Consider the following 23,721-nt stretch of genomic DNA (forward strand, 5'->3'; position numbering starts at 1 on the left):
AATCTCACCCTTTATTGCTGTACAAGAATAATTGTAAAATAGTAACTCTAAAAGTATAAAAGTAACATAGTCCAATGACATGTCAAAAAGAGTTATGTAATTTCTACCAAAAAAATTAAGTTTTGGGTCCCCTGTGAGAAAGCATCATATGAACCCAAATGGGTATATTTCCTAAGATGGGAGTTCTATTGAAGATTGAATGTTGCCCATAGCAACCAATCAGATTCTATCTATTATCTTCTAGAAGGTTCTAAATAAATAAGAAGTAGAATCTAATTGGTTATATTTAAATGTCAACCACTATTGGTCAACAGTCAAAAGGTTGACACATGAAAAAGATCAACATACTTTAGGTCGATGGTTAATAGGTTGACATGGCCAAAAGGTCAACATGAAAAAGGGTGACATGGAAAAATGTTGACATGAGTTTTTCGTGATTTTTTTTTTAAACCGACTTTACCTTCGAAGTGGGCATAGAGGGAGAACCGTGCCCGAAACATGGCAAGCTCAGCAAACCACGAGAGGGGGCGCGGTGCTCTTTTATGGTATCCATGTCGACCCATGTCAACAAAGGCACCAAAAAAATCGTGAAAAACTCATGTTGACATTTTGCCATGGCGACTTTTTTCCATGTGTCAAACTTTTTATTGTCCACCAATAGTTATCGACCTTTTTTACTGGCGACCTAATGACCCAAACTTCCTTCATTATTATGAGGTTCTCTGTACTTAGTCCAGGGTAATAGACTTTTTATTTCGTGACCACATAACCATATACTGTACTTACCCTCCTTTGGGTGCTTGAGATTTTCAGAAAATAAGTCTGAAGAGGGGAAAATAGGTTGTGTCGTCCTTTCTAGTGTAGTTTATAAAATGAGGGCAAGCACATAACTGGTTGCTACGGCTACCCCAACTTTTTTCTTTACAGTTGTTTTTAGAAAGGTTCCCTACAATTTTCTGAATGCAATTTATCGGCAATAGCATGGATTATATTTCACAAAGAAATGATTTCTAGAATAACAGCGCAAAAAGAGATTGTGCAGCTAAGGTCTTCCTGAAATTGCCAAAAACACTTTCTACAGCATGGATTATATAAAATGGGTTATTAATTCTTGCTGGTATATTTTTTCAGTAATCCCTACCACATGTACACACACATCCATTCTAGGGTTCATTTTGGTGGAAGCCAATTAACAGTTATGGTATAGGGCGGGGGTCAAAAATGTCTACGTCAACCTCTATTGGTCGACAGCGACTAAGTCAACACCTGAAAATGATCAACATACTATAGGTCTCAAAAGGTCAACACTGTTTTAATTGCCTATGTCGACACATGTCGTTATGGAAAACGTATAAGTGTACCGCACCCCAATGCAATGCTCGCAATGCTTCGGGCACGGTGCCTCGTTGCGCTCACCACACTATTCTGTGCTCACTTTGGCCCTTATTCTAGTTCACTCTTTCTGACAAAATCCTTCTTAGATGGACAAAATTATGTGCACTGCAGGGGGGCAAATGTAAAATGTGCAGAGAGAATTAGATTTGGGTGAGTTATTTTGTTTCTGTTCAGGGTAAATACATACTGCTTTATTTTTACACTGCAATATAGATCCCACTTTGAAGTAAAACCCTACCCAAATCTATCTCTCTCTGCACATGTTATATCTGCCCCCCTGCAGTGCACATGGTTTTGTCCATCTAAGAAGGATTTTGTCAGAAAGAGTGAACCAAAATAAGGCCCTTTATGTCCACTTGTATAGTAAAGTATGAACCAAGTCGTTCTACACTAAAAACTTGAAAAACTCATGTCGATCTTAAGCTTGTGTCAACCTTCTGTCAACCACAACCTAGACATTGTCAACCCAGGGTCTGGATATCCCAATTAACCTACTGTACTAGTATATTTTTGGCTGTGGGAGGAAACTGGAGTACCCAGAGGAAACCCATGTAAGCACGAGGAGAATATAGAAGCGAATGGAATGGAACCCATGACCTCGGTGCTGTGAGGCAGTAATGCTAACCATTACATCATCCGTACTGGCCATACTGCATATCTTTTTAAAACATGACAGCGCATTGAGTGGCTGGGATTGTAGTTTATCATCTTCTGCTGAGGTCCTGTAGTCTTCTGCTGTAATAGTTTATGTACACAATTAAAGCCTTCACTCTTGGTACTATATATAATGTAATTCCAAGTATGTTTCTGCACGGAGCCTGAGATAAGGATCACTCTGCAGAACACTCTAGTGACAATGCCGTTCAATTAACCTTTAACATTTTAGTCACCAATGTTTAACCCCTTCATGACAGAGCCAGTTTGTGCCTTCATGACAGAGCCCTTTTTTTCAAATCTGACATGTCTCACTTAAGTGGGGATAACTTTTTTTTGCTTTTACTTATCCCAGTGATTTTGAGATTGTTTTCTCGTGACACATTGTACTTCAAGTTAGTGGTAAATTTTGGTCGATACAGTCTGTGTTTTTTTGTGAAAAATACCAAAATATCGTGAAAAAATGGAAAATTTAGCAATATGCAAAATGTCACATTTTCTGCTTGTGAGACAAATAATCATACCACTCAAAATAGTTAATAACTAACAAAGACCATATGTCTACTTTATGTTGCAATCATTATTTCAACCTCCTTTTCATTTTTTTGGACACTAGGAGGCTTCAAATATGACTAGCAAATTCTCAAATTTTCAAGAAAATTTCAAACACTGATTTTTTTAGGGACCAGTTCAGTTCTGATGTGACTTTGAGGGACTTGTATGTGAGACACCCCCATAAATGATGCCATTTCAAAAACTGCACCCCTCACAGTATTCAAAACAGCATTTTGGAAGTTTGTTAACCCTTTAGGTGTTTCACAGGAATTAAAACAAAGTGTAGGTGAAATTTCAAAATTTCTTTTTTTTTGCAGAGTTTCAATTTTAATACATTTTTCTAACGAATACAGTAGATTTTACTAGAGAAATGTGACTAAAAATTGATTCCCCCAATTCTTTTGTTTTCAAAAATATCCTATATGTGGCCCTAGTGTGCACGTTGACCAAACCACAGGCTTCATAATAGAAGGAGCACCTACTTGATTTTGGAGCCTCCTTTTTATGAGATTTTTTTTTAGGCACCATGTAGGTTTCTAGGCACCATAAGTGCTAAAAGTTAGGAACCTCCCCCACAAGTCACCCCATTTTGCAATCTACACCCCTCAGGGAATTCATCTAGGGGTATAGTGTACATTTCAAACCCCCAGGGGTTTCACCAATTTTGGTACAACTGGGATGTGAAAATGGAAAATTACATTTTTTTACACAAACATGCAGTTCTGGCTCAAAATTTTTCATTTTCACAAGGAATGAAGGAGACAAAGCACCCCAAAATCTGTGCCCCAATTTCTCCCGAGTACGGCAATGCCTCACATGTGACCAAAAAATACCAGTTGGGCGCATGACAGGACTCAGAAGGGAAGGAGTGATTTTTGGATTTGGCAGCACAGATTTTGGTGGAATGAATGGTGGGTGCCATGTTGCATTAGCAAGACTCCCAAAGCACCAATACAGTGGAACCCCCCCACAAGTCACCCCATTTTGCAAAGTACACCCCTCAGGGAATTCATCTAGGGGTATAGTGTACATTTCAAACCCCCAGGGGTTTCACCAATTTTGATAAAACTGGGCAGTGAAAATGAAAAATTACATTTTTTTACACAAAAATGCAGTTCTGGCTCAAAATTTTTCATTTTCACAAGGAATGAAGGAGACAAAGCACCACAAAATCTGTGCACCAATTTCTCCCGAGTACGGCAATGCCTCACATGTGACCAAAAAATACCAGTTGGGCGCATGGCAGGACTCAGAAGGGAAGGAGTGATTTTTGGATTTGGCAGCACAGATTTTGGTGGAATGAATGGTGGGTGCCATGTTGCATTAGCAAGACTCCCAAAGCACCAATACAGTGGAACCCCCCCACAAGTCACCCCATTTTGCAAAGTACACCCCTCAGGAAATTCATCTAGGGGTATAGTGTACATTTCAAACCCCCAGGGGTTTCACCAATTTTGATACAATTGGGCAGTGAAAATGAAAAATTACATTTTTTTACACAAAAATGCAGTTCTGGCTCAAAATTTTTCATTTTCACAAGGAATGAAGGAGACAAAGCACCACAAAATCTGTGCCCCAATTTCTCCCGAGTACGGCAATGCCTCACATGTGACCAAAAAATACCAGTTGGGCGCATGGCATGACTCAGAAGGGAAGGAGTGATTTTTGGATTTTGCAGCACAGATTTTGGTGGAATAAATGGTGGGTGCTATGTTGCACCAATACAGTGGAACCCCCCACAAGTCACCCCATTTTGCAAAGTACACCCCTCAGGGAATTCATCTAGGGGTATAGTGTACATTTCAAACCCCCAGGGGTTTCACCAATTTTGGTACAACTGGGCAGTGAAAATGAAAAATTACATTTTTTTACACAAAAATGCAGTTCTGGCTCAAAATTTTTCATTTTCACAAGGAATGAAGGAGACAAAGCACCCCAAAATCTGTGCCCCAATTTCTCCCGAGTACGGCAATGCCTCACATGTGACCAAAAAATACCAGTTGGGCGCATGGCAGGACTCAGAAGGGAAGGAGTGATTTTTGGATTTGGCAGCACAGATTTTGGTGGAATGAATGGTGGGTGCCATGTTGCATTAGCAAGACTCCCAAAGCACCAATACAGTGGAACCCCCCCACAAGTCACCCCATTTTGCAAAGTACACCCCTCAGGGAATTCATCTAGGGGTATAGTGTACATTTCAAACCCCCAGGGGTTTCACCAATTTTGATACAACTGGGCTGTGCAAATGAAAAATTACATTTTTTTACACAAAAATGCAGTTCTGGCTCAAAATTTTTCATTTTCACAAGGAATGAAGGAGACAAAGCACCCCAAAATCTGTGCCCCAATTTCTCCAGAGTACGGCAATGCCTCACATGTGACCAAAAAATACCAGTTGGGCGCATGGCAGGACTCAGAAGGGAAGGAGTGATTTTTGGATTTGGCAGCACAGATTTTGGTGGAATGAATGGTGGGTGCCATGTTGCATTAGCAAGACTCCCAAAGCACCAATACAGTGGAACCCCCCCACAAGTCACCCCATTTTGCAAAGTACACCCCTCAGGGAATTCATCTAGGGGTATAGTGTACATTTCAAACCCCCAGGGGTTTCACCAATTTTGGTACAACTGGGCAGTGAAAATGAAAAATTACATTTTTTTACACAAAAATGCAGTTCTGGCTCAAAATTTTTCATTTTCACAAGGAATGAAGGAGACAAAGCACCCCAAAATCTGTGCCCCAATTTCTCCCGAGTACGGCAATGCCTCACATGTGACCAAAAAATACCAGTTGGGCGCATGGAAGGACTCAGAAGGGAAGGAGTGATTTTTGGATTTGGCAGCACAGATTTTGGTGGAATGAATGGTGGGTGCCATGTTGCATTAGCAAGACTCCCAAAGCACCAATACAGTGGAACCCCCCCACAAGTCACCCCATTTTGCAAAGTACACCCCTCAGGGAATTCATCTAGGGGTATAGTGTACATTTCAAACCCCCAGGGGTTTCACCAATTTTGATACAACTGGGCAGTGAAAATGAAAAATTACATTTTTTTACACAAAAATGCAGTTCTGGCTCAAAATTTTTCATTTTCATAAGGAATGAAGGAGACAAAGCACCCCAAAATCTGTGCCCCCATTTCTCCAGAGTACGGCAATGCCTCACATGTGACCAAAAAATACCAGTTGGGTGCATGGCAGGACTCAGAAGGGAAGGAGTGATTTTTGGATTTTGCAGCTCAGATTCTGGTGGAATGAATGGTGGGTGCTATGTGGCATTAGCAAGACCCCCGAAGCACGGTGAAATGATGAACCTAATAATCCATAGATGTGTGGTATATTTTGAAACACTCCTTTATACATAGGCCGGGTTTGTCGGGGCAAGTTTCACAGTGGAAAATAGTTTCCTTTCTTATTCCCTTTTTATAGCAAACTTTGCACCTTTTTTGTGTCCTGCCCTTTCTTGCAGTGGAGGGGATTTCGTTGGGAAAATGCTGCCCTGGTACAATACGGGGGCCAGTACTAGAAGTACTGGGGCCCTCTGCCTGCTGGTTCCCAAATATTAGGCCCTTTATGATTTCCTCTTGAAAGTGCATAAATGTCCCCCTCTGGCCGGTAGAACGGAATAGCACGTAAGCGTTATACAGTGCCATCTGGATGATATACACGGCCAGCTTCTTGTACCAGATATTTGTTTTCCGCAGGGCACTGTACGGCTTCAGTACCTGATCTGAAAGATCCACTCCGCCCATGTACTTATTGTAATCTAGGATACAATTTGGTTTTGAGGTGTGGGTACTGGTACCTCGTACAGGGATGGAGGTGGTACTGTCTCCATGAATTGTTGTCAGTATAAGGACATCCCTCTTGTCCTTATATTTGACCAACAACATATTTTCGGTGCATATTCCCCTGCTTTCACCCCTTCTCATTACTTGGGCAATGTGCGTTTTTGGGAGGCCTCTTTGGTTCTTACGCACAGTACCGCAAGCTGCTGTACCTCTTGAACCAAGGGCCTTAAACAGGGGGATGCTGGTGTAAAAGTTATCCACATAGAGGTGATAACCCTTATCCAGGAAGGGGTGCATTAAATCCCAGACAATTTTTCCACTAACACCTACGAGGGAGGGGGGGCATTCTGGCGGTTCAATTCTTGAATCCTTCCCTTCATATACCCTAAACTTGTGGGTGTACCCTGTGGTGCTTTCACACAGCTTATACATTATGCCATACCTTGCCCTCTTACTGGGAAGGTACTGGCGGAATTTAACCCTTCCTTTAAAATGTATAAGGGACTCGTCGATGCTAATACATTTATCAGGGATGTATAGCTCTGCAAATTTGGCACTGAAATGATCAATGACCGGCCTGACTTTGAATAGCCTGTCAAAGGTGGGATCATCTCTGGGTGGGCACTGTGCATTATCGGTGTAATGTATAAATTTATGGATTGCCTCAAAACGAGTCCGAGTCATGGCCATACGGTAAAATGGGGTGCTGTACAGAACATCTGTACTCCAATATTGCCTAATTTGTGGCTTTTTTACTATGCCCATATGAAACACCAGACCCCAAAACGTCATCATCTCTACTGCATCTACAGGGGTCCACCTAGCAAATGATGACGTGGGGTTTTGAGCAATAAACTGCTGGGCATATAAATTAGTTTGGTCCACCATTAAATTTATAAAATCATCAGAGAAAAATAATTTGAAAAAGTCAATTTCTCTGAGACCTGTGGAATCAAATTGGATTCCTGGCATGGCCAAAAACTCAGGAACCTGGGGCTCAAAATTGTCTGGTGGTGGGGTCCATACGAGATCAATTATTGGGGGGGGGGGGTCTCAGCTGCTCTACGGGGGCGTCTTTGAGGGGGTCCCTCATCACCAGAGGAGGAAGAGGAGCTTAAGACGAATCCTTCAAATTCCCCGCTTGCCTCACTGGCTGTGTCAGAATCAGAAGCAAGCATGGCATATGCCTCCTCCACTGAATACATTCTTCTGGATGACTGGGATGACATTTGGGATGACATTTGGGATGACATTTTTATTTTTGTGTTACTGGTAGTGAAATGTTTCAACACGTGTATAGTGTAGGGGGGGGTACAAACTTTATTTCAACCCGGGGGGTATGTAGTCTGTAGTGTGTATGTAGTGCAGAAAAAAAAAATACTTTATACAAAAAAAAAAAAATTGAAGGGGTTAAAAAAAAAAAAAATTGAAGGGGTTAAAAAAAAAAAAATTGAAGGGGTTAAAAAAACTAAAAAAAAGGTCCTGCGCCAAAAATTGAGCACAGATGTTGGTCAGTAACGTCCGTCACTGAACAGCGCTCAAAGGCAACAGGAATTTGATCAAAAAAAAAAAAAAATAGATCAACCCTGTGCCGAAAAAGCTGATCAGTGATGTACGTCACTGATCAGCGCACAGTGGCCACAGGACACCCACAAAATCACAATGTGTGTAAAAAAAAAATTAAAAAAAGACCACACAGCACCCACAAAAAAAAAAAAAAGGTGATCAGTGATGCGACACTGATTACCAGTGAGGGGCAGCAGGTGCACAACCTTTGGTGCAACTGGCAGCAACTGACAGGTATATATAAAAAAAAAAAACCTCTGCGCCCCCAAAAAGTTGCTGATCACCTCAGATATAGTGATCAGCACAAAAGGCGGGGGTAGCAGACACAAAATATACACTCTCTATCACAGGGTTGCCGACTTTCAGAAAATCCTCTCCGGGAGAAGCCCGGAGAGGAAGCTTTCATTACGTTTTTTGGGGGGCGGGGCTTAACCGTGACGTCATTAAGCCCCGCCCCCATTACGGAAATAGACTAAATAACTGATATCCATGGAGGGGGCGGGGCTAAAACGTCACGATTGTGCCGTTTTAGCTCCGCCCCCTCCCCTGAGACCCGCGGATTGCGGCATATAAATGCCGCGATCGGGGGGCTCAGTGGGGGTCCCCCTGATTCCGGGAGGGTTGCCCACCCTTCCGGGGGCCGGGAGGAAGGACCCGATTTTCGGGAGACTCCCGCAAATTCCGGGAGGGTCGGCAACCCTGCTCTATCACTCTCTGTCACTATCTCTCTCTATCTCTCACTATCTATCACTATCTATCACTATCTATCACTATCTATCACACTGCAGCAGCAGCACTGACAGTTATATGTATAAAAAAAAACCTGCACCCCCAAAAAGGGGGGGTAGCAGACACAAAATATACACTCTCTATCACTCTCTGTCACTATCTCTCTCTATCTCTCTATCTCTCACTATCTATCACTATCTATCACTATGACACTGCAGCAGCAGCACTGACAGTTATATATATAAAAAAAAAAACTGCACCCCCAAAAAGGGGGGTAGCAGACACAAATCTCTCTATCTCTCACTATCTATCACTATCTATCACTATCTCTCACTATCTATCACTATCTATCACTATGACACTGCAGCAGCAGCAGTGACAGTTATTTATATATAAAAAACCCCTGCACCCCCAAAAAGGGGGGGTAGCAGACACAAAATATAGCTCTCTCTGTCACTATCTCTCTATCTCTCTCTATCTCTCTCTCTATCTCTCAGTGGGGCAGATGTATTAAGACTGGAGAAGAGATAAACTGGAGATAAAGTGGAGATAACTTGGAAGAGTTAACGCACCAGCCAATCAGCTGTGTTTGAAATATGACAGTTGGGATCTGATTGGCTGGTGCGTTACCTCCTTCCACTTTATCTCCAGTTTATCTCTTCACCAGGCTTAATACATCTGCCCCTATCTCTCTATCACACTGCAGCAGCAGCAGGAAGTCTCAGGAAGTCAGATCCAGGAAGCGTCCAGCACGCTACAAGCAGTTATCAAGTGATCAGGTAAGGTATTTGCAAGGATCAGGTAAGTATTAGCAAGGATCAGGTCAGTATCACGGCAGATAGGCACGGTGACCGCTCTGCACGCTATTCCAGACCGGAATGGCGTCTGCAGCGCAGTCACCGTTAGTTTAAATGTCGCGCCTTGGCTGTGATTGGTCCGTGGGTCCCACGGACCAATCACAGCCTTGGGGGCAGGTGGGGTGAGGGTGGGGTGAGGTGTCATCGTCACCGATGACCCCCTCATGCCCCCTGACGCCAGGCGGTGATTGACACCTGTGTTACCAAGCGTCTGATTCGCTGGTAACACAGGAAAACGCTGTGAATGGCTGTTCACACTGAACAGCCAATCACAGCGATCGCCGACGGGGGGGCGACATCGCAGCCCCCCCTGGGCATGCAGGGACATGTCTGCTGTCAGGGACAGCAGACATCGTCCCTCTGTCACTGCGTCTCGAGACGCAGTGACAGTTTAAAGTCATGACGTATATATACGTCATGTGTCGGGAAGTACTTCCCGGCCATGACGTATATATACGTCAAATGTCGTGAAGGGGTTAAGCTACGGTCTATCTCTCTCTATTTATAAGTAGGAGAGCGAGGTACAAAGGGCATAATTCAGACCTGAATTGGGCCCATATAACACCCACTGTTGGGGACGGGGCTGAATTCGGACCCTTAGCTGGCCCATTGAAGTGTCTGGGTTACTTTGCAGGATTACTTGTCAAAGCGAATAATTTCATTTAAAAAAAAAATTCAAGTGATTCAGGTAATATACTTATAAAACGATTTAGTTTGGACAGTTGTTGCCTGTAGCGATTCTCGCACTTCTGCACGGCTTCCTGAATCATCCTCATTGGGCGATAGAGATTTTCTGGGCTCAGCTGCGCTGCCGCAGTGGGCTGTCCCAGAAAATCTCCGGACATACCACTAATATACAATAGGTGCGCGCCAGTGGTGTCCAGGTGTGCACCACTGGCGTAGCACCTCTAGTGCCCACTCCCCCCCACAAACCTTGTCCCCCCATCACCTTTGCTCCGGTGATCAGTACGCTGGAGCTCCCCTGACCCGCCAGCCAGCTAGCCACCCTTCACTCATTTCACAGTGACGTCGGCGGCAGGCTCGGGTATGGTCGGCGCGGCTCGGGGGGACTCGGGAGCGCTCAGGCACCCGAGTCCTCCCGAGTCGCCGCGATCATCCCCCAGCCTGCCACCTACGTCACTGCTGAATGTGACAGGAGGCCGGCTAAGGCAGCAGCGGGAGCTCCAGCGTACTAACGCTGGAGCAGAGGTGAGGGAGGGGGGCTTACAAATTCCTGTGGTGGGTTTTGCTGGGGCAAGAAAAACCTGCCCTGCAGTGGCGTAGCTAGGTTTGGGGCGCCCCCCCCCCCATCCCCCATCGCCGCAGGCTTACCTGTCTGCGCGTCCCGGCTCCCCTCCTGGCTTCAATTAATTCTATGCAGACGGACCACGATAAAATGGCCGCCCCCATACCGCAGACAGTTTCAGAGAATTGTCTGCTTTATGGGGCGGCCACTTTATTGTGGTCCGTCTCCATAGAATTGATTGAAACCAGGAGGGGAGCCGGGACGCGCAGACAGGTAAGCCTGCGGGGGATGGGGGGCGGGGGCATTACTATAGCACCGCAGCCCCCCGGCGCCCCGCGGGGGCTGCGGTGCTATAGTTACGCCACTGCTGCCCTGGTAGGTTTGTCCTGCCCCAGCAAAACCCACTACTCAAGGGGTTAAAGCCTGTGCGATTCTGCCTTTTTTTTTGCAATGCATCAGCTCCCTCATTCAGAATTGTTGTGGCCAAATTGCATGAATTGCGCTATGAATTGCTGCCGCATCCACGGTACTCGCCCGACTTGGCTCCCTGCGACTTTTTTCTGTTGCCTAACCTGAAAACATGGCTCGCGGGGGGGGATTCAGCTCAAACGAGGAGGCCATCGTCGAGACAGAAGCCTACGTGAGTTTGACCAATCATATTTTTTAGAGGGTGTAAAGAAATGGCAGGGACGTTGGGAAAAGTGTATTACCGTGAAAGGAGATTATGTTGAAAAATAAATAAAAATGTTTTTGAAAAATTTTCGTCTTCATTCTTTACACAGGTACTTAATGATCCACCCTGGTATATTATAATGATTCTATTTAGTGATGACCTATTGTTATGTTTATATCTAAAGGTCGGAGGAGCCAGGTCAAACGTCTCAGTACAGCTTTGACTCGTTACCGCAGAAGACCTGTTTAATCTGTGGGGATGAGGCATCGGGCTGTCACTATGGAGTTCTCACCTGCGGGAGCTGCAAGGTCTTCTTCAAGAGAGCCATAGAAGGTAAGGGTTTAATCACATCATTAAAGATCAGCAGTCAGGTGTAATAGACTCCGAGGTTGGCAGCCATGCAGTATGCCGGCCAACATCAGACGTTTTATTAAAGGGGCAATCACTTACAAGGCAAAACCATACTTTGTTAGGGATTGCCGATTTAAAAAATTCAGAGTGTTAATGTCATAGTAACCTCTAAAAACAACTGTTTTCTGTACATTTACCTATCAATGATCACAGCATGTGGTGGCAATTGCCTGCTATAGAATTATTTATTTTTTAACCGATACATTTTATTTATTTTTAATTCGTAATTGAATCTGCATCTGGAAGCCTAAGACCACATAATTTTATTTTAGCAAATAGCCCTGAAAATAACTTTTATTGTTTTTTGATACATGCAATTAATAGAAATGTTGGGTGACATTCTATGGGTTGCGATTTGTGTTTTTTTGCGTTAATTAGTAAAAAAAATGGCGATATCGCATTTTTCCTTCAAATCGCATATTTAATAGGACGCGCTAAGGGACAGAAATCGCATATTATGTGCGTTAATGCATGCTGACCAAAAGTGCGAGATTAATTCGCATTTTTATCGCATCCAGATGTTTTCATACAGAACAGTATACAACTCGCTTATTTAATGCAATGCGCATTTGCAAATCGCACTTTTTAGGTGTCTAATTATCGCACTTATTTCAGACCAGGTTCTATTTGGCGAATTAGCCAGAACCCTGCACAGATCGCAATGTTCTGTGCAGGGTTCTGGTGTTAAAAAAATAAATAAAAATGGTTAAAATAAAAAAAAAACGAGCGCGGGGTCCCCCGCCAGAGCATAACCAGCCCCGGGCTCATTGAGCCGGTGCTGGTGACATAAAATCAGGGTCGCCGACAAATAGGGGTCCCCTTAATTTAATGAAACCAGCACCAGGCTCAAGGTCCGGCGCTGGTTCCCAAAATACGGGGGACAAAATGACTAGGGGTCCCCCGTATTTTAAGAACCAGCACCGGACCCAACCAGCCAGCAGGGTAATGCCACAGCCGGGGGACACTTATTATATAAGGTCATGCGGCCAAAGCATTAACCCCCTGGCTGGTCAGCATAGGCAGGGGTCCTGGGGAAGTGGGGACCCCCCCAAAGAAGGGGTCCCCCCCTCCAGGACTTACCAGCCCATGCTGATAGTCCGGGGCTGTCCCCGATGCCCCAGGGCGGTGGGCATCGGGCTGATGGATTGTGTAAAAAAAAAGAAGAAAAACTATTGTTTTCTACTGGCGAACTATGAGTCCCAGCAAGCCTACCCCGCATGCTGGGACTTGGAGAACCACAAGTCCCAGCATGCGGGGCATTAAAGGGCCAGCTGGCACTTGTAGTTCGACTTTCTCGGCTCCTGATTGGCCAGAAATCATTCTGAATACAGACGCCGAGGAAGAAACATCTCTGCGCCTGTGAAAGTCCTGTAAGCCGGGTAGCAGATGGGAGCAGCGCTTCTGCCGGAGAGGATGCCGAGGTCGTCGCCGGGGACCAGGTGAGTAGGATTTCCTTCCTTAGGTACCCCTGGGGACTACCTCAGATCCTGGACCCCGGATTCTTCAGGCCAGGAGCCCCGGAACCCTGGACCAGCCCCGGAACCAGGACCAAGGCCCCGGAACCGGACTCTTCTGCCCTGGAGCCCCGGAGCCCGGACCCAGGATCCAGGGACCGACCGACGGGCTCAAGGTAGGTAAGTATCAGTGTGTGTGTGTTATGTGTGTATTAAACTTTTATTTTTCAGGGTGTCAGTGTGTTTTCTTTAACTATTTTTTGTACTGTAGAACTACAAGTGCCAGCTGGCCCTTTAATGCCCCGCATGCTGGGACTTGTGGTTCTCCAAGTCCCAGCATGCGGGGTAGGCTTGCTGGGACTCATAGTTCGCCAGTAGAAAACAATAGTTTTTCTTCTTTTTTTTACACAATCCATCAGCCCGATGCCCACCGCCCTGGGGCATCGGGGACAGCCCCGGACTATCAGCATGGGCTGGTAAGTCCTGGAGGGGGGGACCCCTTCTTTGGGGGGGTCCCCACTTCCCCAGGACCCCTGTCCATGCTGACCAGCCAGGGGGTTAATGCTTTGGCCGCATGACCTTATATAATAAGTGTCCCCCGGCTGTGGCATTACCCTGCTGGCAGGTTGGGTCCGGTGCTGGTTCTTAAAATACGGGGGACCCCTAGTCATTTTGTCCCCCGTATTTTGGGAACCAGCGCCGGACCTTGAGCCTGGTGCTGGTTTCATTAAATCAAGGGGACCCCTATTTGTCGGCGACCCTGTTTTATGTCACCAGCACCGGCTCAATGAGCCCGGGGCTGGTTATGCTCTGGCGGGGGACCCCGCGCTCGTTTTTTTTTTTTTAATTTGCGCTTTCCTGCAAACGTGCGATTTTCAGACATGAAAATCGCACATTTTCAGGACTAAAGACATCGCACCACTTCGCCGCAAATCGCACCACTTCGCACTTTTCAGCCTCCAAAACGCATCACATTAAATATGCGAATTATTACTGAAAAGTGCGATTTGAAAAAGTGCGATTTGCGGCGATGTGGTGCGCTAAAAAAAACATGCGCATTTATCTCAAAGCATAGAATGTCACCCAAAGTATTGGACAATTATTCAATCATAGGTCTTTTTTCACGTTTAATTTATTGAAATTTCCCTGCAACTTCTAGAACTCAACATGGCAAGGCATGCTGGGATGTGTAGTTTCACCATAGTTTGGCCATGCCTGGTGTAACCCGTTGCCATGTACTGTAGCCGTGTCCCCAGAAAATGGTATAGGCCAAAAAAATGTCAGTCATTTTTGTTTGGATATTTCTCATGTTGACCTATTAATCAGGTCGACTTTTTCTACTTGTTGATCTAAAAAACTGTTGACCTCATATGTCAACTTAATGACTGTCCTAACCGTTGTCCGGCGTTAGTGTGTCATCAGCGGTGGTCTGGAGAGGGTGTGGTAGGGGACCAGCGAGTTTCTGTTTATATAATTGATGGAGGGTCGCAGTGTGAGGAATTATTATGGGAGGCATGGGGGAGGGGGGGGCATGGGTGGAATCACTGTGGGGCAGTGAGGGGCAATGTGTGAAATTGCTTGGAGTTCCAATGGATATTGAATTACTCTGGGGTACGTGCACTCTGCTTTGGTATCACATTGTGGCCTGTATCTCAATACTGACCAGACTACTAGAAGCACCAAAGCAGCCAGCGACACCCAGGGCAGGGAAGAGGAACTGCACAGGTTTTTAAAGGAGCAGGGTGCTCGAATGAAGACTATCGCCTAGTCTCAGTTCCTGTGCAAGAATGGGTGGTGATTCTAGACCAGGGCTGGGCAATTGCGGCCCTCCAGATGTTGATGAACTACACATCCCAGCATGCCTTGCATCAGTTTCAGCATGGCCACATAGCAAAACTAATGCAAAGCATCCTGGGATGTGTAGTTTATCAACATCTGGAGGGCCGCAATTGCCCCGCCCTGTTCTAGACACTCCATCATCTGCGTGCACCACTGATTGTTAGCTGTGGACAATTTCCACACTGGCTGGCTTTTCCATTATTTTCACTGCTTGTTACATCATTTTTTTCTGTCAGATATTGGGAACTAAAACTTGGATATTAGGGTTAGCGTATACCCAGGGTTGCCAACTTTCAGTAGGAGTTCGGGGGCGGGGCTTAAACGTGACACCATTAAATGATGCGATTATGACACTTTAGCCCCGCCCCCTACCCGTAGATCTGCAGATAAGGTAATTCAAGGGGGGGGGGGGAGGGATTGCCGAAATCATGGGGGGGGGAGCGGATCCCCCAGAATCCGGGAGGGTTGTCCACCTTTCCGGGGGCCGGGAGGGTGACCCGATTTACTAATATGGGAGTTCTATTTCACATGGGATGTTGCTAGGGGCAACGAATCGGATACGATCTTCTAAAAAATGGTGCTAATTAAATAAGTAGATTCTTATTGGTTGCCCATAGCAATATTCCATCTTCAATAAAACTCTCATCTTAGTAAATAAACCTCATTGTCTTGGTTACAAAACCATCAAATCATGTGGAAGTCTATTGTATCGGTACATGTACCCAAGACATCCTGTTATTAATATCACTCCTCTCCCTGCCCTCACATGGTAGCCATGTTTTTTTGCCTACCAGATATATTTTGAAAAGGAAAAAATGGTTTGATGGATGACTGCTAAGAAAAAAACATGCTGAAATATGACTAGCTTGGTAATTAAAGAAAATGTGATATTATTGCTTTCAATAACACCTAGCACAGTGGCGTCCGACTCATGGCCCTCCAGCTGTTGTGGAACTACACGTCCCAACATGCCCTGCCACTGTTTTAGCAATCCACTATATAAAATCTGTGGAAGGGCATGCTGGGACGTGTAGTTCCACAACAGCTGGAGGGCCATGAGTTTGACACCACTGACCTAGCAGTACTCTTGTGTCATGTGACCACTGTTGGTTGCTCAGGAGATGAAACCCCCTGTTACCTCTGCTCAGAACATAGTTAATTGCCAAACATATAAGTCCTTCAATGTTTGTTTTTACCTCATTAAGCATGCCTGTGGGCTAGTTAGATGTGTAATATGTAATCTGCACTTTGAGTACTTCTGAAAGGGTACTTGCTGTTATTTTCAAGGATGAAAGCAATGACCCACACATTCCTATGACAAGAGACATTGCTCGGTCAGATATCAGATAGGACAGATTGGATATGGTATCAGGGGACCCATCATTATCACATGAGCCTGGAACTTGTTTACTGTACTTGGTTATTTATAAATCTATGCATACTTGCCTACGCTCCCAGAAAGTACGGATGGCTCCTGAAAATTAGATGGTGCCTTGTACATCTCATACAGCACAACCCCACCATGCAGTGGCCTAAAGTAGTGGACAGGGGAGAGGCGATGACACAATCTGCGCTGAATTGTGCCATCGTGGGCCTGCCCCCTGTCTCACAATCTCAGAATTCTGTAGTAGTTTTGTTTTTGTGGTTTCGCATCCATAGCTTGTTGTTAGAGATTCCAGATTGGCTGATTTCTGGTCATCCTTTCTTTGCCACCATGTGCTTTTTAAGTAAAAATCATATTTAATTCAATAAATTAACATTTTCTCTGCCAAATCTACCTCAAAATGCCCTTATTTACTTTACAGTTTGCGGTTTAAGTGATTTTTGCCCCATGACACGCCTCATCCGATAGCTTTATCCAATCAGAATGCTTACTAACCTCAGCTGAGTTTGGCAGCCAATACAGGGCTTGCAGCTCCTATGTAAACTCTTCCTGTTCACCAGCACACATCCAGATCAACAAGCAACATTACTGATTTCCTGCTCTGCAGCTAATCTGCAGTCTCCACCTCCATTTTCTGTGCCATAGGGGTCAGTTTATTAACATTGTTTTTTTTATGTTCAAAAGAGTGGGTTTTTTTTATACACTTTTCTCAAGATTTTAGTATCATATGAATGTTTTAAGATGTTTTGGATCAGTTTCCATGCCAGTTTCCATGCCATTCATGACCAAAAATGTGAAAAACTCCATGTCGACCTTTTGACTGCCGACCTTCCCCATGTCGACCTAATGACCACGTCGACCTTCCTGCATGTCGACCTTATGCTTGTAGACCTAGTTGCTGTCTATCCAATGATCCCATTCCTATAAATCAGTACAGGGATGAGGCCAGTGTGATTAGCTGTGTGTAATGGTGCCCATATACTTATGCGATGGGATTCGATGCGACATCGAAGTACGATGTCCATCGAATCCGATCACATTTTTGAGTGCAAAAGTCAGCACCCGATGGTGCATGCCACCTTCCGATGGCACATCGGGTGCTGGAAAAGGGCGGTCATGGGGTGGCGGAGTAGTGTATGCTAGCAGTAGCGCTTGCAGGCAGATTTGTTTATAACACTGGGCTGCCCTGTGATTGGTTGAGAGAGCTCAGCCAATCACAGGGCAGCCCAGTATTTTAAACAATTCTCCCGCCACCACTGACTTCCGCCGCCTGCAAGCACATAATATCTATCGACGCGACATTCGATGGCGTGCCCGTGCATCGCGTCGAAAAGTCCCCTAAAAATGCATACAATCATTCGATTTATCGGCCAGAATTGGTAGAAATCGAATGATTGTATACAATGTCTCACAAGTGTATGGGCAGCATTAGATTAGCTGTCTGATAGACACACAGGCTGATTACTGTGTAAAATAAAATTAATTAATTCTCACCTCCCGGAGGTCTGCTGGTGCTCCTGTGTCAGCCCTGACAGTCTTTATGGCTCAATGCTGTGACCCCAGATAGAGAAAAGTGATGCTGTAAAGTGGCAGCTCACTTTACAGCAACGGGGGTCACAGAAGGGTTAGTTCTAAATTCAAGTGTGCTAAGGGACCTCCTGACATGACAGGGGAGGAGAGGGGATGGAGAAAGGAAGAACAAGGAACTGAAACGGACCCGCGCACACTCGCTTCGCTCGCCATGCTTCGGGCACAAAAGCTCGCTCCGCTCCCCACCAGGTTACTAAAGGCAACCGGTGGTGGCGTGAATAGTGAAGGAGCAAGCCCCCCCGTGCCTGCACCTCCCCGTGGGCGTGAAAGGTCACAGAAGGAGGAAGCCTCGAAGACAGGCAGAGTTCCAGGAGCTAATCTATAGGTGGCGAGTATGATCAGCAGTGGTGTGGAGGGGTTGTGGAGCTGTGGGGGGGTTGTGGTGTAGTGGGGTCATCATGATGGGAAGGGGGTGCCAGTAGCGGGATTGTCTGCTGCGGTGCATGAGCAGCACAGGACCAGGATACTTTTTATGTAATGATGTAATTGATACATTTGTACAATTTACCTTAGATTGCTATATAAATGCTGGCTCTCCTATACCTTGCTTTGATGTATAGCTCAGACATTTGTACATGAGAGGGAAGGCCACCAAACTCTGGGACTAAAGGTACACTTACACTGAGCCGATTTGGGCCAATTCCGACTGATCAGGCTGTCATATCGGGCCAAATTGAGTCAGTTTGATGTCCCCTTGCGTGGTCCCATGCGCATTGGACCTGAATCGGTGGTTGGGCCTGTTGGCTGTCCGACCACCCTACCTGGGAGTGACATGGGTGGGGAGCAGGGACGCATGCACTTCGAAGGTCCCGGTGATTCGCAGGGTATTGGGTATCCGTACATCAGGATTGCCTACCTGCCCCTCTCCTTCAGGGAGAAAATGCTCTGTTCCTGGGCTTCCCTGGTAATGTAGGATTGCCAGCACCTGTGGGGAGCCAGGTAACTGATAAGAAAGGTGTTTCACCACAGGTGATGGCAATCCTACATTACCAGGGAAGCCCAGGAACAGAGCATTTTCTCCCTGAAGGAGAGGGGCAGGTAGGCAACCCTGTTTTTATTACTGTCTAAATCACAGGTGCTCAGAGTCGATCTCCGGGACCCCACGCAGTGCATGTTTTGCAGGTCTCCTCACAGAATCAAGTGAAATAATTAGCTCCGCCTGTAGATTTTCTAAAAGTGTCAGTCAGTATTGTAATGAGTGCACCTGTCGGTTGACCTGAAAAGCGTGAACTGTGAGGGGTTCTGAGTACCGAGTTTAAGAACCACTGGTCTAAATAGATATAAACAAACAGCATTTTATTCCAGTAATATAATTTATGCTTTATCAATAGTTATCAACAATGCAGTTCTTTTTCCCAGGATGCTTTGCTGCGGACCTGCTATTTCCATGTGCACTTGAATCATGGGAGCTTTGCCGTCCCTGTATTACTATGTATATTGAGTGGTATAGTAGTGTAGATATTGCTTTAGAGTTAAAGCTTTTTCTAATCATTGCATTTTGCTCCTGTGATTTTGGGTGCTGATCTCTCTGATTAGTATATAGGTTGCAGTGTTGGATACTGGTTTGCAGAGTAGCGGTAGGTGCGAGGTGTGATTTGGACGATGGAGCAGGGCTGTGAATGACTCGCTGCTATTAGTGACTCCTTTTACATTTTCCTAGTAGCAAGTTGGCAAATTTCCACTTCCAAAATAAATGATTTTGTTCTACTTTCAATTTTTCTTTCCGTAGCTCAGTGACCAGGGGTTCTGGGAAATAATCTGACAAAGAAAAGTCACTTGGATACAACTAAATATATCCAACTAGCAAATAGCAGAGGAGGACAATTTACTGTAATGCTCACAACAGTCCAGGCAGTCCCAGCCAGCCGTCCTCCACCGCTGAATGCATCTTGTCCGTGCGAGTGAGCAGCCTGGCATATGGGTACCGTCTGCTGGCTGGTATAGGGGCATGTAGCAAATTGTGTAAGCTAGTCCCCGAAAAGAGCGATGTACTCACCATCAAATGATTTTCCTCTGCCAGGATTTACTTTTTAGTTGATAACGGGGTTTTTACCGCATTTTTAGTTTAGAGAATCTCCCCCATTGGCTGCCAGCAGCAGCACCCTTTCCATGACCCCTAACAAACTTTTAAAGCAGAACCAGCACAAGGAACCTTCGGTGGTTTATGTTGTTAGATTGTAGCGCTCAGCGCCTGTCTCCATACACTGTCTAGTGTAAGGCTCACAGTCTGCCTTGTCCCCTTGCAGCAACGTAGCTAGGCGTCACCTTGAGTGACAGCTCGCTTAAGCGAATAGCAGGGCAGAGACCCCTGACCCTGCTGGCAGCGCTCCCTTTCCTGTTAGGAAGTCCCCGCGTAGTGTGTGCCTCAGAGAGAGCGTGTGTGACTCCATCCATGCTGTTTGTAGCTCCACGTGCACCGGAGCGCGTAAGAGCAAGCCCCGCTGTAATCCCGTTACCAGCGTGACATTTGCACAGGGAGATTCATCATCATTGGCAGCAGCGACGACTGGGAGAGGTACCGCCAGCGTAAACCAGTTGATAGCCATTAACCCTGCACAAGCCAAACGCTACAGCTAAGTAACAACCAGACATTGTGATTCCCAATGTATCAGTTGTATTACTGCCTGAAGTTAACTGCAAAAGTACTGTTGTATCCTACAAGCCTGCCACTTGAATAAATCCTTCAGTTGGTTATATCTTCGGAGTGTGTCGTCTAACAACCACCCTGCACGTACTTATAGACACTCTGCCAATAGGTTATGGGCCCAGCACGTCACGTGCGCGAAGATTAACCCCCTAAAGACAAAGTGCTAGCGCAGTACATAAAAGAACACAAAGGAATTATTTCTGAATTGCCATTTGTGAAAGAGTTAACGAGAATGCACAGTACAGGGCATAGCATGAACTTTCCAAAGCTCAAAGGCTCAGAGAATTATACTACATGGAAGTTCGCTATGGAAATGCAGCTTAAGAGGGAGAAGCTATGGAAAGTCACAATAGCCCCAGGAGATAGTCCAAACCCAGAAGAGGTAGACAAGGCCATTGGCACAATAGGCCTGGCTGTGGAGCAGCATGTTTATTCTACTATCTGTGGGAAGGAGTCCGCTAAGGACATGTGGACAACTCTACAAGGTGCTTATGAGAATAAAGGCTTAATGAGAAGGATAAGTCTGAGACGCACACTGTATGGAACAAAGCTGAATGCATGCAAGGACATGAACGATTATATTGATAAGATACTATCGATAGCTCAGCAATTGGCATGTGTAGGAGCAAAAGTGGATGAGGAAGAAGTGGCGATGGTAATGCTGCAGAACTTGACAGAAGAATTTGACTTTCTGGTTGTCGCACTAGAGTCAAATGAAACCAAGCTTACAACTGAAGTTGTGAGAGCCAAGCTACTACAGTTCCAAGAGAGAATCCACAAGGATGCCATAGCTGAGGGTTCTGCCTTAGTAGCAAAGGGTGCGAAACCCAAGAAATGCACATTCAAATGCTATGTGTGCCACAAAGTAGGGCACAAGGCTTCAGAATGCAGGATGAAGAACACTAGTGGCATGCACAAGCGGCATGACAAGAAGAACGAGTCAGCACTAAATGTAACAGACAAGCCAAGGAGGGATCTCTGGTACATGGACTCGGGAGCCTCTAGACACTTCAGCTGCAACAAGGAGTGGTTCAATTCTTTAACACAGTGTACACCCACAACAGTTACCGGGATTGGTGAAAAGGTCCTTACTGCGTCAAATGTTGGGACAATCACAGTGAGACTAAGAATTGAGGGACAGACAGTAGTCACAGATATTCAAGACGTCCTGTATGTACCAGAATTGGGAAGTAACCTCATCGCTATCAGCGTACTCGAGGCAAAAGGCTACAGAGTCCAGTTTGCAAAGGGCAGGTGTATGGTGCATAATGAAAGAGGGACTGTAATTGCTTCAGCAACCCGATGCAACCAACTATACGTCCTAGACACAGATGAATGTGTAGCTTTGGCAGCCTCTGCTGAAAATGAGTCGATGGAACTCTGGCACAGACGTTTGGGACACTTAGGATATGATAATGTCCAGAAACTAGCTGATGGGATGGCAACAGGAATCACAGTGAAAGACACCGGAAGACCTGTGTGCGAGAGTTGCATAAAAGGCAAGCAGACCCGCAACCCATTTCCCAAGTCAGCGAGCAGAGCAGAAACACAATTAGCTCTGGTGCACACAGATGTGTGCGGACCAATGGAAGAGGAGTCAACCAGTGGTTACAAGTACTTCATGACTCTCATCGATGACGCCACAAGAATGACACACGTATACTTCATAAGAAAGAAAAGTGAGGTGGTCAAGAAAATTGTGGAGTACAAGAACCTAGTGGAAACTCAGACGGGCCTAAAGCTAAAGGTCCTGAGATCCGACAATGGGGGAGAGTACGAAAATGGAGAAGTAACCGACTTCCTAAAAGGGCATGGCATAAAGCATCAGCTGACGATGGCCTATACGCCTGAACAGAATGGCGTAAGTGAAAGGGCGAACAGAACAATCGTTGAAAGAGCACGAGCGATGGTGAGTGATGCTGGCCTAGAGAAAAGTTTTTGGGCAGAAGCTGTATCTACTGCAGTATACCTGAAAAACAGAACACCTACAGTGGCTGTGAAAGGGAAAACCCCCTTAGAGGCCTGGTCTGGGAAGAAGCCAGACATCAGTCATCTCCGTGTCTTTGGGAGCAGAGCTTATGCGCATATACCAAAGGAGAAAAGGAAGAAACTTGACCCAAAATCAAGACAGTGCATATTGCTAGGCTATTGTGAGGAGAGCAAAGGGTACAGACTCTGGGATGCAGAGAACAGACGTCTTCTGAAATCAAGAGATGTGATATTCCAAGAAACAGCATCACCCACAAAAGCAAAAGAACAAGAAAAGCAAGCACTAGTAGAGGTGTGTGAAATAGAAAGCATACCTGAAACAGAAAATACTGAAGAGGGAAGCAAACCAACAAACAGAGCTTCTATAAGAAGAAACAAGGGCATACCAGCCAGAAGATATGAGGAAGAATATGCGAATATTGTTTTCAGTGAACCTCAGAGTATTCAAGAAGCGAAAGCGTGCAGTGATTGGGAGAAGTGGAAATCTGCAATAGACACAGAGCTATCAGCACTGAGAGAGAACGATACTTGGACCATAGTAGATAGGCCAAGCAACCGCAAGACAGTCAAGAACAAGTGGGTCTTCTGCAAGAAGTTAAATTCAGACGGAGAAGTTGCCCGTTACAAAGCCCGTCTTGTTGCTAAGGGATACACACAGAGATCCGGAATTGACTACGGGGAGATATACTCACCTGTTGCGAGGTATAACACTCTCAGGTTAGTAATTGCAGTCGCCACCTTACAAGACTTACTGCTATACCAACTAGACTTCGACTCAGCATTCCTAAATGGAGAGTTACTCAAAGAAATCTATATGGAAACACCAGATCATTATAATGAGGATGAACTTCAGACAGAAAAGGTGTGTCTTCTGAAGAAATCCATATACGGCCTAAAGCAGAGTGGTCGTTGCTGGTACATAAAATTGGACACAGTACTACT

General features: G+C 45.4%; 1 protein-coding gene across 1 annotated transcript in view; it reads left to right on the plus strand.

The window, feature by feature from the left end:
* The window catches only part of PGR (progesterone receptor), a 105,509-nt gene that overhangs the window by 2,453 nt on the left and 79,335 nt on the right, over positions 1-23,721 (plus strand). Inside the window, exon 2 of the mRNA XM_083170081.1 lies at positions 11,650-11,798. Coding sequence (XP_083026207.1) covers positions 11,650-11,798 — 149 coding nt within the window. The remainder of the gene's footprint in view (positions 1-11,649; positions 11,799-23,721) is intronic.

The sequence above is a fragment of the Crinia signifera genome, chromosome 2, assembly GCF_055691185.1.
Source record: "Crinia signifera chromosome 2, ASM5569118v1, whole genome shotgun sequence".
Taxonomy (NCBI): Eukaryota; Metazoa; Chordata; class Amphibia; order Anura; family Myobatrachidae; genus Crinia; species Crinia signifera.